This window comes from Myotis daubentonii, chromosome X (assembly GCF_963259705.1).
Source record: "Myotis daubentonii chromosome X, mMyoDau2.1, whole genome shotgun sequence".
Taxonomy (NCBI): domain Eukaryota; kingdom Metazoa; phylum Chordata; class Mammalia; order Chiroptera; family Vespertilionidae; genus Myotis; species Myotis daubentonii.
This window is the reverse complement of record NC_081861.1, coordinates 53,150,002-53,166,188: the sequence shown is the minus strand read 5'-3', so window position 1 is coordinate 53,166,188 and position 16,187 is coordinate 53,150,002. Positions and strand designations below refer to the sequence as shown.

General features: G+C 40.2%; 1 protein-coding gene across 2 annotated transcripts in view; it reads left to right on the top strand.

Moving 5' to 3' along the window:
* The window catches only part of DNAAF6 (dynein axonemal assembly factor 6), a 68,912-nt gene that overhangs the window by 46,066 nt on the left and 6,659 nt on the right, over nucleotides 1-16,187 (top strand). For both annotated transcript variants that reach the window (XM_059679944.1, XM_059679945.1), the window contains exon 6: nucleotides 9,285-9,370. In XM_059679944.1, coding sequence (XP_059535927.1) covers nucleotides 9,285-9,370 — 86 coding nt within the window. The remainder of the gene's footprint in view (nucleotides 1-9,284; nucleotides 9,371-16,187) is intronic.

Sequence of the window (16,187 nt, the reverse complement as noted above, 5' to 3'; positions counted from 1 at the left end):
TTGTCTCTATCTCTTTGGAAAATTTTTTAAATTTCCATTGGAATAAAGTATCTTTTTTCATCCCTTACTTTTAGTCTGTTTGTATCTTTCATTCTGAGCTGACTTTCTTGTAGACAGCATATATATATCAGTTTCGTTTTCTTATCCATTCGTCTACCCTACGTGTCTTTTGATTGGAACATTTAAACCATTTACATGTAAATTGAGTATTTATACATATTTGTTATTACCTTCTTCTTTCTTCCTCTTCCTCTTCAAGAAGACCCTAAGCATTTCTGGTAATACTGGTTTGGTGGTAACAAACTCATTTAGCTTTTTCCTATCTAGGAAGCTTTTTATTTCTCCTTCGATTTTAAATGATAGCTTTGCTGGATAAAGTAGTCTTGGTTGTACTTCTTCATTGTCATCATTTTGAATATTTAATGCCATCCCTTCTGGCCTGAACTGTATCTGTTGAAAAATAAACTGACAATCTTATGAGAGCTCTCTTGTAGGTAACTGTGTTTCTATTGCTGCTTTTAATATTCTCTCTTTGTCTTTAACCTTTGTCATTTTAATTATGATGTGTCTTGGTGTGGGGCTATTTGAGTTCATCTTTTTGGGACTGTGACATTCCTAGACTTGTGTGTTTGTTTTTGCTTTCACCAGGTTAGGAAAATTTTCAGTCATGATTTCTTCAAACAGGTTATCAGTACCTTGCAACTTTGTTCTCCTTCTGGTTTCAATCTGATGTGGATGTTGTTATGCTTTATGTTGTCCCAAAGGTCCCTTAAACTATCCTTATTTTTTAATTTGTTTTTCATTTTTATTCTCTCATTAGGTGTTTTCTACTACCTTCTTATCCAAATTGGTGATTCATTTCTCTGCTTCATCCAACCTATTGTTTATTCCTTCCAGTGTATTCTTTATTTCAAATACTATTTTCTTCATTTGTGGCTGGTTCTTTTGTGTGGTTCCTATGTCCTTTTTAAAAAATATATTTTATTGATTTTTTTACAGAGAGGAAGGGAGATAGAGGTAGAAACATCAATGAGAGAGAAACATCGATCAGCTGCCTCCTGCACACCTCCTACTGGGGATGTGCCCGCAACCAAAGTACATGCCCCTGACCGGAATCGAACCTGGGACCTTTCAGTCCACAGGCCAAATGCTCTATCCACTGAGCCAAACCAGTCAGGGCCCTATGTCCTTTTTATCTATCTCTTTGTTGAAGGTCTCACTAAATTACTTGAGTATCCTTATTACCATTTTTTAAACGCTATATCTGTTAAATTGCTTGCCTCCATTTCATTCAGCTCTTTTTCTGCATTTTTCTCCTGTTCTTTCATGGGCTCCTATCCTAGAGCCAGACAATTCAGTCTGACCAAGATTCTTTTCTCTCTATTTTGGCTGCTCCTTTGTATTTGTTTCTATGTGTTAGATAGATCTGCTGTGACTCCCAGTCATGGTACAGTGGCCTTATGTAGTAGGTGTCCTGTGGGACCCAGTGGCACAGTTTTCTTGATCACCTGATCTCAGTGCTCCAGGAGTGTCCCTTGTATTTGTTATGTGGGCCCTGCTAATGTAATTGAGTCTTGATTACTATTGGTTCATTCATGTGTGGGGTAGAATCTCAGGCTGGCTGACTATGAGGATGGACCATGACCACAGTTTATGAGCTGCTGTATGGGTGCTGACTATAGGAAACAGAATTTATTTAACAGGGTCTGATGCCTGCTAATATCTCCCATTGGATATGCCACTTGTAAAGCTAAATGGAACCTGCTCTGACATCTGAAGCTAGCCACTGTTTGTGTTGATTTGGAGCCCCTTGGGAGGGACTCTGGTCCAGGCCAGTGTCAGACTTTGCCTGTGACTGGCCCTTGGCAATTTGTTTGGAGCTACAAAGCAATCCACAGGTTGTGGCTACCTCTGCTGGGCCTGGGTGTGTGCAAGAAGGACCAGTCTGCACACAAAGCCTGAAATTTACCAGCAGCCAGCCCAGGGGCAGGTCAGAAAAAGTCCCAAAGTACTTCAAGATACGCCTCCAGCTTCCTTTGCCTGCCAGCTGCCTGATAGAATCAGTCACTGAAAGTTTCTGGCAGTATACAAGTTGCATGAGGAAGGTTCTCAGTGAGTCACCAGATAGGGTTGAGTGGGATTCACCAGACTCATATTGGTTCAAACTTATGTCAGTGCTGGGTCTGAGGTCACTCAGCAAATGTCCCTGTATACACCAAGTCTAGCTGTTGGGTGCCCACAGACCTTTCTGGTGGTGCGGGGTCTCAGGGAGTCATTGGGGTGAGGCCAGCAGAATTTATCTGGAACAAAAAGAGCAAGATTTGGCCATGTGAAGGGGGCGGGGTGGGGGGAGTTCTGCACCATTCCTGTTATGAAAGAAAAATGGCTCCTGTCCTAGAGCCAGACAACTCGGTCTGACCAAGATTCTGCTAGGAGCCCAATCTCAGCAGGCCGGGCCACAGGGAGTCAGGAGGGTAGGGCTAGTGGATCTCCCATGAAGGGCAGGATAGGATATATTTAGAAAGTAAGACCTCTAGAGCTCTATTTACAAATGTGTTTTTTTTTTTAATGTAGAGGTTTAATAAAGTAAGCTGTAACTCACAGGCATTTATTGGTCCACATACTTCTTTTTTATTTAATCCTCACCAGAATATATTTTTCCATTGATTTTTAAAGAAAGAGTAGAAGAGAGAGGGAAAGACAGAGACATAAACTGATGTGAGAGAAACACACATCCACTGGTTGCCTCCTGCACACTCCCTGACCAGGGCCCTGGCTGGGGAGGAGCCTGCAACCAAGATGTGTGCCCTTGACTAGAATTGAACTCAGGACCCTTTGGTCTGCAGGCCAATGCTCTATCTACTGAGCCAAACTGACCAGGACAATTCACATACTTTATATTGCAAAAATACTATAGCCTACTTTAAGATTGTTACAAGGAATTTCATTTTTCCCATTATTTATTTGATATGTATTACCCTCAAAACCTATGGCTTTTAAAAATTTATCTTTATTGTTTAAAGTATTATAGATGTCCTCTTTTTTTCCCATTGACCCCCCCCCCCGGCCCCACTCCCTTCTGCTCTCCAGGCCTTCACCCCATTATTGTCTGTGTCCATGAGTTATGCATATATGCATGCAAGTTCTTCCATTGATCTCTTCCCTGCATGCCCTCCTCCCTGTCCCACCTCCTCCTCAGCTTCCATCTGAGGATCCTGTTGCATGCTTCCATGTTTCTGAATCTATTTTGTTTTTCAATTTATTTTGTTCATTAGATTCCACATTTGAGTGATATCGTGTGATACTTGTCTTTCTCTGGCTAACTTATTTCATTTAGCATAATACTCTCCACATCCCTCCATGCTGTATCAAGGGTAAGAGATCCCCCTTTTTTATAGCTACATAGTATTCCACGGTGTAAATGTACCACAGCTTTTTTTATTATTATTATTATTGCTTAAAGTATTACAAAGGGTATTACATATGTATCCATTTTATCCCCCCGCCCTAGACAGTCCCCTAGCCTCCCCTATCACCCAGTGTCTTATGTCCATTGGTTATGCTTATATGCATGCATACAAGTCCTTTAGTTGATCTCTTACCCCCCTACCTCCTGCCCCCCAACCCTCCCCGGCCTTCCCGCTGCAGTTTGACAATCTGTTTGAGGCAGCTCTGCCTCTGTATCTATTATTGTTCAAAAGTTTATAATGGTCTCTATTGTCCATGAATGAGTGAGATCATGTGGTATTTTTCCTTTATTGACTGGCTTATTTCACTTAGCATAATGCTCTCCAGTTCCATCCATGCCGTTGCAAATGGTAAGAGTTCCTTCCTTTTTACAGCAGCATAGTATTCGAATCATCTATTGATGGGCACTTGGGCTGCTTCCAGATCTTAGCTATTATAAATTGGGCTGCTGTGTACACAGGGGTACATATGTTCTTCCTGATTGATGTTCCAGGCTTCTTAGGATAGATTGCTAGAAGTGGGATCACTGCGTCAAATGGCAGTTCTATTTTTAATTTTTTTGAGGAAACTCCACACTGGTTTCCACAGTGGCTGTACCAGTCTGCATTCCCACCAATAGTGTACTGGGGTCCCTTTTCCTCCATATCCTCACCAGCACTTGTTGTTTGTTGATTGATTAATAGCAGCCATTCTGACAGGTGTGAGGTGGTACTTCATTGTCATTTTAATTTGCATTTCTCTGATGATTAGTGATGTTGAGCATTTTTCCATATGTCTCTTGGCCATCTGTATGTCGCTTTGGAGAAGTGTCTATTTAGGTCATCTGCCCAATGTTTGATTGGGTTGTTCGTTTTCCTTTTGTAGATTTGTATGAGTACATTATATATTTTGGATATTAACCCCTTATCAGATGTATCAAATTGGCAAATATGTTTTCCCATATAGTGTATTCCCTTTTCATTTTGATGCTGATTTCTGCGCAGAAGCTTTTTATTTTGACGTAGTTCCATTTGGTTATTTGTTTCTTTGTTTCTCTTGTGTTAGGCATTGTATCAGTGAAAAATTTGCTACATGAGATATCTGATACTTTGCTGCTTATGTTTTCTTCAAGGTTTTTTATGTTTTCATGACTTACATTTAAATCTTTTATCCATTTTGAGTTTATTCTTGTGTACAGTATAAGTTGGTGAAATCCAAAACCCATTTTTTATAAAAACTCTCAACAAAGTGGGAATAGAGGGATCATACTTCAACATAATAAAGACCATATATGGCAAACCTACAGTCAACATCATACTTAATGGGCAAAAACTGAAACCATTTTCCCTAAAAACTGGAACAAGACAGGGTTGTCCACTTTCACCACTTTTATGCGACTTAGTACTGGACATCCTAGCAACAGCAATCAGATTAGAAGAAAAATTAATAAAAGGCATTCAAATTTGAAAGGAGGTTGTAAAACTATCAGTATTCACAGATGACAAGATATTGTACCTAGAAAATCCTAAAGACTCCAATAAAAAAAATACTAGATTTAATAAAGGATTTTGGCAGTGTAACAGGATACAAAATTAACACCTAGAAATCGATGGCATTTTTATTCACCAATAATGAACTTTCAGAAAGAGAAACTAAAATATAAGTCCATTTACCATTGCAACAAAAAATTAAGATACTTAGGAATTAACTTAACCAAGGAGGTAAAAGGCCTATACTCAGAAAGCTATAGAACGTTGAAAAAGGTAATCATCAACCCAAAGGTAATCTGTACTCATTTAAGTCACTTCTCTTTTCTCCCTTTGTTTATAGAAGAGGATATAAACAAGTGGAAAAATATGCCATATTCATGAATTGGTAAACCCACATAATTAAAATATCCATACTTCCCAAAGCAATATAAAGATTCTATGCAATCCCTATTAAAATACCAATGGCATACTTCACAGATCTAGAACAAACTGTCCAAAATGTATATGGAACCCAAAAAGACCCCAAATAGCTCAGCAATCCTGGTAAAGAAGAACAAAGTTGGAGGGATCACAAGGCCAGATATCAAGCCATACTACAAGGCCACTATACTCAAAACAGCCTGGTACTGGCATAAGAACAGGCATATAGATCAATAGAACAGAACAGAGAACCCAGAATTCTACCCAAGCCATTATGCTTAATTAATATTTGACAAAGGAGGCAATAGCATACAATGGAGTCAAGACAACTCTTCAATAAATGGTTCTGGGATAATTGGACAGCTATATGTAAAACCTATGGCTTTTATCCTTTCCATTCCAGCTCTGAAATCACCAGATGTCCAATATTTCAAGTATTTTAGCTCATTTTAGATAAGGCTTCATAATTTACCTAAAACTTAGGTTGTTTTTTCTTTGTCTTTGGAAACCATATCCCATGTCATCTCAAATAGATGATAGATAGATGATAGATAGATGATAGATAGATAGATAGATAGATAGATACATAGATAGATAATCAACTTCTATGAAAAAGAGAATAAGTTAGAAAGATGAGACTTTTATTGTGCTAAAATACACAAAGTATAAATTTTGCCATTAGTGACATTTAGTACATTAACAATATTGTGCAACCATCACCAATATATAATTTGAGAACATTTTCATCAACACAAAGGTAATCCATACTCATTAAGCAGTCACTTATCTTTTCTCCCTCTCCAGGCTCCCAGAAACACTCGTCTAGTTTCAGTCTCTATGGATATTCTGAATATTTCACATAAAAATTCCCGTAATAAGTGGCTTTTTGTGCCTGAATTCTTTCACTTAGCTTAATAGGCTTTTTTTTTTCTTTTTTTAATTTTTTTATTAAATCTTTATTGTTCATATTATTACATTTGTTCCTCTTTTTCCCCCCCATAACTCCCCTCCTCCCAGTTCCCGCCCCACCCTCCGCCCTCACTCCCCACCCACTGTCCTCATCCATAGGTGCACGATTTTTGTCCAGTCTCTTCCCGCATCTCCCACACCCCTTTCCCCCCCAAGAATAGTCAGTCCATTCCCTTTCTATGTCCCTGATTCTATTATAATCACCAGTTCATTCTGTTCATCAGATTATTTATTCACTTGATTTTTAGATTCACCTGTTGATAGATGTGTATTTGTTGTTCATAATTTGTATCTTTACCTTCTTCTTCTTCCTCTTCTTAAAGGATACCTTTCAGCATTTCATATAATACTGGTTTGGTGGTGATGAACTCCTTTAGCTTTTCCTTATCTGTGAAGCTCTTTATCTGACCTTCAATTCTGAATGATAGCTTTGCTGGATAAAGTAATCTTGGTTGTAGGTTCTTGGTATTCATCACTTTGAATATTTCTTGCCACTCCCTCCTGGCCTGCAAAGTTTCTGTTGAGAAATCAGCTGACAGTCGTATGGGTATTCCCTTGTAGGTAACTGAGTTTCTTTCTCTTGCTGCTTTTAAGATTCTCTCTTTGTCTTTTGCTCTTGGCATTTTAATTATGATGTGTCTTGGTGTGGTCTTCTTTGGATTCCTTTTGTTTGGGGTTCTCCGCGCTTCTTGGACCTGTAAGTCCATTTCTTTCACCAGGTGGGGGAAGTTTTCTGTCATTATTTCTTCAAATAGGTTTTCAATATCTTGTTCTCTCTCATCTTCTGGCACCCCTATAATTCTGATGTTGGTACGCTTGAAGCTGTCCCAGAGGCTCCTTACACTATCCTCGCATTTTTGGATTCTTTTTTCATTTTGATTTTCCCGTTGGGTGTTTTTTGCTTCCTCGCATTTCAAATCATTGACTTGATTCTTGCGCTCCTCTGGTCTGCTGTCGGGAGTCTGTATAATATTCGTTGTTTCAGTCCGTGTATGCTTAATTTCTAGTTGGTTCCCCAACATAACATCGAGGGTCTCATTAGTTTTCTTGTAGATCTCATTAAGTTTATCGGCGGCTTCTAAACAGTTCTTGAGAGACCTTAAAAGTGTGTTTCTGAACTCTATATCTTCCATTGACAAATTTGTCCTGTTTCTTTGCCTCCGCATTTTGTTATGCTTCCTTGGTGCACCCCCTAGTGGTCTTTGTTCGCAGTCTTATAGTTAAACCTTGATTGTTGAAGCAAAAAACCAGGGAGGGTTTGACCTCCAGGCCAAGTGGCTGTGAGGATCAGCTGTGTCTGCAGAGAGAGAACTTCTGTCCTCTAGGGAGGTGCTAATCTAGCCTTTGCCTGAGGCTATCCGGCAAATGCCTTTGTGCAGGGCTTGGGCAGGGCGGGTCGCACAGGATCAACAGGCTGGGCCGGAGAGAGCAGTTATGGCGGCTCTCAGTCCTGTCCCCAGGGGCTCTGCCTCTCTGAGTCCCAGCACCCTCTGCAAAGCTCGGAGAGAAAGCTGCACTGGCTCTGACCGAAGCCAGACAGTCCCGCTTCTCCAGTTTGAGTCTGAATTCCTAAAGACTCGCCTGTATCTGGAGCTCAGAGCCTGAGACTCCCTCCCGATTGAAAACGCCAACCGCACCCTCCGCCGCCAGCCCACTCCACGCACTCCGCACCTCAGAATTTGACTTCAGCACTGCGCCTCCTCTGAGTGTCCGTATGCGTTTCTCTTTCCTCCTGGTTGTAGGACTTCCACTCAGCCAGCGTTCCTGTGGTTCTGGGTGATGTCTGTTCCGTGTTTTAGTTTCACTTTTGAAGTAGTTGTTCAAGGCAGCAAACTCCGGCGTTAGCCTATGCCGCCATCTTGGTTCTCCTCTGACTTAGCTTAATAGTCTTAATGTTCATCCATGTAATAGTACTTCATTCCTTTTTTAAAATATATTTTTATTGATTTCAGAGAGGAAGTGAGAGGGAGAGAGAGAAACATCAATGATGAGTGAGAGTCATTGGCTGCCTCCTGCACGCCCCCTATTGGGGGTTGAGCCCGCAACCCAGGCATGTGCCTTTGATTGGAATCAAACCCAGGACCCTTCAGTCCACAAGCCAACACTCTATCCACTGAGCCAAACTGACTACTGACTACGGCAGTACTTCATTCCCTTTTATGACTGAATAATATTCCATTCTATGTATATACCACATTTGGGTTTTCCATTCATCGGTTGACATTTATTTGGTTGGTTTTCGTCTTTTGGTTATTGTGAATACTGCTTCTATGAACAAAAATGTTATGTACATGATTTTGTGTGAGCACCTGCTTTTAGTGCTCTTGGATATATATTCAGGAGTGGAATTGCTGGGTCATGTGATAAATGAGATGAGATATTTTTAAGTGAAATCTTACCAAACTAATAAATATTCTCATTTGATGGGTAGGGGACATATTATTATTTCTTTTTTGTTATGCTAACAACTTCTCTGGACTCCTACACTTCTCTAGGAAATGTGGTATGGAAATTTATACCAGGAGACTACCAGATGGCATCATTAACCTATACCTAAGACAAGAAATAACCATTTTTTAATACAAAGGGTCCACTGATATAAAGGCAGTTGAAGGTCTCTAACTTTAGCAAGTGCACTGCAATGCAACTTCAGACAATGAAGGTTACAGGCAAGTAACCAAAGTGTTTCTATATAGATTTGGAGTCAGATATAACTTAATGAAATTACAAAACCTTGCCCTTGGGCCCCTCACTAACCTTCACTTTATTTCAGTTTCTCCATCTGTAAAATAGGAGTAATAAACACTGTTTTTCAAGATTTTTATGAGGAAATGGCATAACCTGGCATATAGTTGGCACTTAATAAATATTAGTTCTTATTTCTCTATATTTTCTTATACTCTTCAAATTAACTGATCTTCAAGACTACAATATTTTTTTTCTCGTTTTTCTGGTCAGGTTAAAATTAAACTGCCAAAAACAAACCCTTCTGAAATTAAAATTAATGTCCAGGAAATGATCCTTGACCTTCGTACTCCTGATAAGTAAGTAAAAATTAGAACTATAATAATTTATTATAATATGAATGAATCCTCAGTCAATATTTTTAAATGTACATAGCAATTTTGCATCATTCCTAAAGTCTGAAGAAAAGTTAAAAAAGCTAGCTAATCATTCAGATCTTTACTCTACATAATATAGACATAACTATATTTGGAAATACCTAGATTTTTTTTTCTACCATGCATTTGTACATTTGGGGTAGGTTGATATCACCAAAACAGTCTTTGATATTCAGATACAATCTGTTAGGAAAAATAGCTAGAGATGAAAATGCCTTAAGTTGTAAATCTTGCATGTGTTATGTGGTAATTTTTGTACAGTTATAGCATAAGAGAAGCAAAATCTTTAAACTTTTTGGATATGATGGGGGCTCTAAATAAAAAAAAATTTTAAAAATTCTTACCAAAGGATATGTTGAGAGAGAGAGAGAGAGAGAGAGAGAGAGAGAGAGAGAGAGAGAGAGAGAGAGAAGCATTGATCAGTAGCCTCCAATGCACACCCTGACCAGGGAATTGAACCTGCAACCTGGGTGTATGCCCTGACAGGGAATTGAACCCACAACCTTTTGGCGTACCAGATTACATTCCAACCAACTGAGAGCTACCTGGCCAAGGCAACATAACTTCTTGTCATCAAGTAATTAAAACAAAAATTCCAACAACTAATTTATCACTAGATCCTCAAACTGTGTGAATACATTTAAAAATAATACAGGTGATAATGGGATGATTCAATTAAATACTTTGATATTTTCTTTTTGTTGTTTTTTGTTCTTTTAAATATATTTGTCACTGTTGATCATTTACAGATATCCCCCGTTTTCCTCCTCTTGCCCCCCTGATATTTTCAAAGATAGTCTTAGTATTACACATGTTCAAATCATGTTCCCAAAACTTAGTACCAACAGTAAAAATGATATAAAATGTTTATTCTGAGACCTGTATGAATCAGTCCTATTTCTCAAAACTAGCTCTATAAAGAAGGAGTCAATGGAACCTGGTGTGTGCTAGATAAAATGTCTAAATATCTCACTGCTTCGTTCACTTTTCATCTGGATGTGAGCACACTTTGGTTGATTGCAGTGGTTTTTTCACTATGACTCATCAGCATTTCAAATTGTGAATGAGGAGCAGTCAGCTTCTGGTATATTCTCTTCCTTCCATTATCAGTACTTATAATTCTCCTTTGCTGATCTTAGAGCTTCAAAAATATATAAAATAGATCCCTCATACAAAGGACTTATATGTATAAACAACACAATGTACATACATAACTTAACCTTGATTTCTATGGCAAATGTAGATGCATTTAACACAAAATGATCTAGAGATGAATACATATCAAATATTTTCTCATTACTTATATAGTAATTTCAAACATGTATCCTCATGATCATCTCATGTTATAAAAATTACATTCACTATCCCCACCATTACTTCAGGGAGAATAGTAATTTTTTCATTGCATATTATGCACACATTTATTCTGGCACCCAACCTTTCCAAGGAAAGTTAGTTAAATAGACAATATTCCATGATATTTGCATGCTTGTTAAAAGCACACACACATCTGCGCACCATTGATTTAATTTCCGTTCCCCTAGCAGTTCTTACTGTCTCCATCAATCTTTAGGCAGCTTCTCTGGCTATGCTGCCATTCCAGATATCTATCAGAGACCACTAAATGAAAGACTCATATAGAGATACTTTTTCACATAGAATATGGGCTACATTAGGTCATTTGGATCATGCTGTATTTATATAATAAACTAGAGGCCCAATGCACGAAGTTTTTGCAAGGGGCTTGGCCCCCATCACTGCTGCAGCTGCCTCAGCCCCTGCCACCACAGCAGCCACCTTTGTCTTGGCCTCCACCTGCCACAACTTCATCTGGAAGGTCATCCAGAAGGACATCTGGAAGGACGTCTAGTCTAATTAGCATATTACGCTTTTATTATTATAGATGATTAGTGCAGAAAGGTACTGTCTCATAAGGAAAAAAATCAATAAGGTAGAAGACAAAAGATAGAATTAAGGTTTTTATTTCTTTTCTTAAACACTAAAGTTTTCTTTGGAGCCATGCTATTATCTAAATTTGTATTAGTGGAAATGTGTCTTGTTTTATAGTTTATTTATATTCACATCTACTTTCTTTAGTTTCTGAGTTTGACACCCTGTAAAACTATGTTTACTTGCTTCAAGAAAGATATGAGAGGACATTCAGAATTGTTCATATATCTACTAGAGACCCAGTGAATGATTAAATCGTGCATGTGTAGGATCCCCTACCCGTGGTCGGCAAACTGCGGCTCGTGAGCCACATGTGGCTCTTTGGCCCCTTGAGTGTGGCTCTTCCTAAGCCTTAGGAGTACCCTAATTAAGTCAATAACAATGTACCTACCTATATAGTTTAAGTTTAAAAAATTTGGCTCTCAAAAGAAATTTCAATCGTTGTACTGTTGATATTTGGCTCTGTTGACTAATAACTTTGCCGACCACTGCGCCTAGCTTGCCATCAGGGCCATGTCCGCTGTCCTGCAATGCCTCACACGCTCTGTGGACACTGCTGGCGCCCTACCCCACGATACTTCACATGCTCCACAGACGCTGCCAGTGCCCCACCTTGCAACGCCTCATATGCTCCGTGGATGCTGCGAGCAACCTGCCCCACGAAGCCTCGCACGCTCTGTGGACGCTGCCAGTGCCCTGTGATGCTCCACTGACACTGCCCGCACCTGGAGGGTGGGGGTAGGGGGGTAGGGGGAGGGCCCAAGACGTGCTCCAGCACCTCCTGGTGACTGGTTGTTTTGTTGTTCCACCGTTACAGCATCACAACCACAGGCCTTTTATGATATACGTAAGGCAGAGAACAAGTGAATTCATTTTCACTGAATTGACTGCTAATATCTGTCAAATGATAATCAATTACATTGTAATTATTATTTTTTTTAATATTTTTTATTGATTAAGATATTACATATGTGTACCCTCTACCCCCCCCCCCCGCTCACTCCCTCACCCCCCCGTTGTCCGTGTCCATTGGTTAGGCCTATATGCTTGCATATAGGTCCTTTGGTTGATCTTTCCCCCTTGCCCCCACCCTCCCCTACCTTCCCTCCAAGGCCCGACAGTCCAATCAATGCCTCTCCGTCTCTGGATCAGTCCTTGTTCATCAGTTTATGTTGTTCATTATATTCCACAAATGAGTGAGATCCTGTGGTATTTATCCGCTCTCCAGTTCCATCCATGCTGTGGCAAATGGTAAGAGTTCCTTTTTCTTCTTCCTATTCTTAAAGAATACCTTTCAGCATTTCATATAATGCTGGTTTGGTGGTGATGAACTCCTTTAGCTTTTTCTTATCCGTGAAGCTCTTTATCTGACCTTCCATTCTGAATGATAGCTTTGCTGGATAAAGTAATCTTGGTTGCAGGTTCTTGCTATTCATCTCTTTGAATATTTCTTGCCACTCTCTTCTGGCCTGCATGGTTTCTGTTGAGAAATCAGCTGACAGTCGAATGGGTACTCCCTTGTAGGTAACTGACTGTCTTTCTCTTGCTGCTTTTAAGATTCTCTCTTTATCTTTTGCTCTTGGCATTTTAATTATGATGTGTCTTGGTGTGGTCCTCTTTGGATTCCTTTTGTTTGGGGTTCTCTGCGCTTCCTGGACTTGTAAGTCCATTTCTTTCACCAGGTAGGGGAAGTTTTCTGTCATTATTTCTTCAAAAAGGTTTTCAATATCTTGCCCTCTCTCTCCTTCTGGTACCCCTATAATTCTGATGTTGGTACGCTTGAAGTTGTCCCAGAGGTTCCTTACACTATCTTCATATTTTTTGAATCTCTTTTCTTTTTTCTTTTTCGGTTGGGTCTTTTTTGTTTCTTTGTATTTCAAATCTTTGACTTGATTCTTGGGATCCTCTTGTCTGCTGTTGGATCTCTAAATTATTCTTTATTTCAGTCAGTGTATGCTTAATTTCTAGTTGGTCCTTTTTCATGTCCTCCATGGTCTCACTATACTCCTTGAGGGATTCATTAAATTTATCAGCGGTTTCCATAAAATTCTTGAAAAACCTTATAAACGTGGCCTTGAACTCTATATCCAGTGGTTTGCTTTCCTCCGTTTCTGCCATTTGTGACCTTTTTCTTTGTCTCCGCATTTTGGCTGCTTCCCTGTGTTGATAGAGTGGCCCTGCGTGCCAGGTGTCCTGTAGGGCCCAGTGGCTCAGCCTCCCCAGTTACCCGGGGTAGACACTCTTGGTGCACTCTTGGTGCCTTGGTTGTTGTAGGATCACTGGGAGGAATTGACCTCCAGGCCAATTGGCTGTGGGAATCAGCTGTGTCTGAAGTGGGAGAATGGTCCCCCTCTGACCACTGGGTACAGTGGCTCCTGGATCTAAGGAGGTGCTAATTCAGCCCCTGCCTGAGGCCACACAGCAGGAGCCACGAAGAGGCTCAGCTGTGAAGCAATGCAAGCCGCTGCGGGGCCTTGGGCCTTCTCTTGGAAGTTCCGGGTCTGCCTGGCTGGGCTGTAGTTAGGTACATTCACATGCAAAAGCCTCTGCCGCAGCCTGGGTGGGGCGGGGTCTCAGGGAGTCAAAGGGCAGTGAAAGCAGCTATGGTGATTTTCCGAGCCCGGAGTCTTGCATCTCAGTGTCCCAGTAATGGCTGCAAGCACCTCTGAGGGAAAGCCGCCCTGAATTTCCCCCGCTGCCGCCTGACAGACCAGCCTCTCCCCGTATGAGCCCTGGGTCCCCAGAGGCCCGCTGGAACCGGAGTTCAGAGCAGTCGGGAGCTTGTGATTCAAAAAGACAGCCGCGTCCTCAGGCACCACCCCCTTTCCGCGCGCGCGAGCCGCCGCCGTACCTCTGCACTTCACCTCCGCAGCTCCTCTGGCTCTCAGCGTGCCCCTCTTTTCTTCTAGTTGTAGAAATTACACTCAGCCAGCCTTCCTGTTGTTCTGGACGATGTTTGCTCTGACCCTTGCGGCATTCTTCAATTGTTGTGTGAGGCGACAATTTCCCGGTGTTCATCTATGCCGCCATCTTAGTTTCTCCCCTACATTGTAATTATTAATAATATCCAGATATTTAGCATTATAAGGGGTGTCCCAAAATTCACGCAAGAAGTAATTTTGATAGAAAACACAGGTTTATAATTAAAAATTGTAAATTTTTTATTGATTCATAAAGTATACAGTATAGGGTTATGTATGGAATAGCATATCGGGTAAATGGCCTCCATGGCTTTGCTGGCACATATGCACTCATTTGTTGAAATTTTCCATGACTGAAATGCGGCTGCTCAGGCAATAACAGTTAATGATGCTCACTATTGCGACATGATAATCCAGTTTTTTGTGCCTAAATTGCATGATATGGATGTGGACAACATGTGGTTTCAACAAGACAGTGCCATATGCCATACAGCCCGAGAAACAATTCAATTACTGCATGAGTCATTTCCTGGTCGTGTAATTTCCTGTTTTGGTGATCAGAATTGGCTGCCCAGATCATGTGATTTAATGCCGTTGGACTTTTTTCTTTGTGGTTTTTTGAAGTCTAAGGTTTATGCCAACAAGCCCACAACCACCCACTCCTTGAAGGAGGAAATTGAGTGCTGTATCAACAAAATTCAGCCACATTTATGCAAAACGGTCATGGAAAACTTCAACAAAAGAGTGCGTATGTGCCAGCAAAGCTGTGGAGGCCATTTACCCGATATGCTATTCCATACATAACCCTATACTGTATACTTTATGAATCAATAAAAAATTTACAATTTTTAATTATAAACCTGTGTTTTCTATCAAAATTACTTCTTGCGTGAATTTTGCGACACCCTTTACAACCAAAAGAAATAATGCAGTTTACTGAATTGTTCATTAAAAAAAACTGGTTGTTTTGGCATGTACATTCTCAACATGAAATAGATGGAAAGGAGTAAAGATAGGGGAATTGGATAATTTCCTAAAGTCTCCTGACTTTGTCTACATATGGGGTTTATTTATTTATTTCTTTGTAATTTAAATTCTTTATTGTTTAAAGTATTACATGAGTCTCCTTTTCACCCACTGACCTCTCCCCAGCCACTCCCAACCCCCACCACATGTCCTCACCCCCCTACTGTCTGTGTCTATTTGTTATGTTCATATGCATGCATACAAATCCTTTGGTTGATCTCTTACTCTCTCACCCCCCATCTTCCCTCATAAGTTGGACAGTCTGTTCGATTCTTCTATGTCTCTAGATCTATTTTTGTTCAGCCATTTATGTTGTTCATTATATTCCACAAATGAGTGAGATCATGTAATATTTATATTTCTCTGACTGGCTTATTTCGCTTAGCATAATGCTCTGTAGTTCCATCATGCTGTTGCAAATAGTAAGAATTCCTTTATTTTTACAGCAGCATAGTATTCCATTGTGTAGATGTACCACAGTTTTCTAATCCACTCACTGATGATGGGCACTTAGGCTGTTTCCAAATCTTAGCTATTGTAAATTGTGCTGCTATGAACATAGGGGTACATATATTCTTTCTGATTGGTGTTTCTGTTTTCCTGGGATATATTCCTAGAAGTGGGATCACTGGGTCAAATGGGAGTTCCATTTTTAATTTTTTTAGGAAACTCCATACTATTCTCCACAGTGGCTGCACCAGTCTGCATTCCCACCAGTTGTTCATGAGGGTTCCTTTTTCTCTGCATCTTCACCTGCACTTGTCATTTGTTGATTTGTTGATGATAGCCATTCTGACAAGTGTGAGGTGATACCTCATTGTTGTTTTGATTTGCATCTCTCA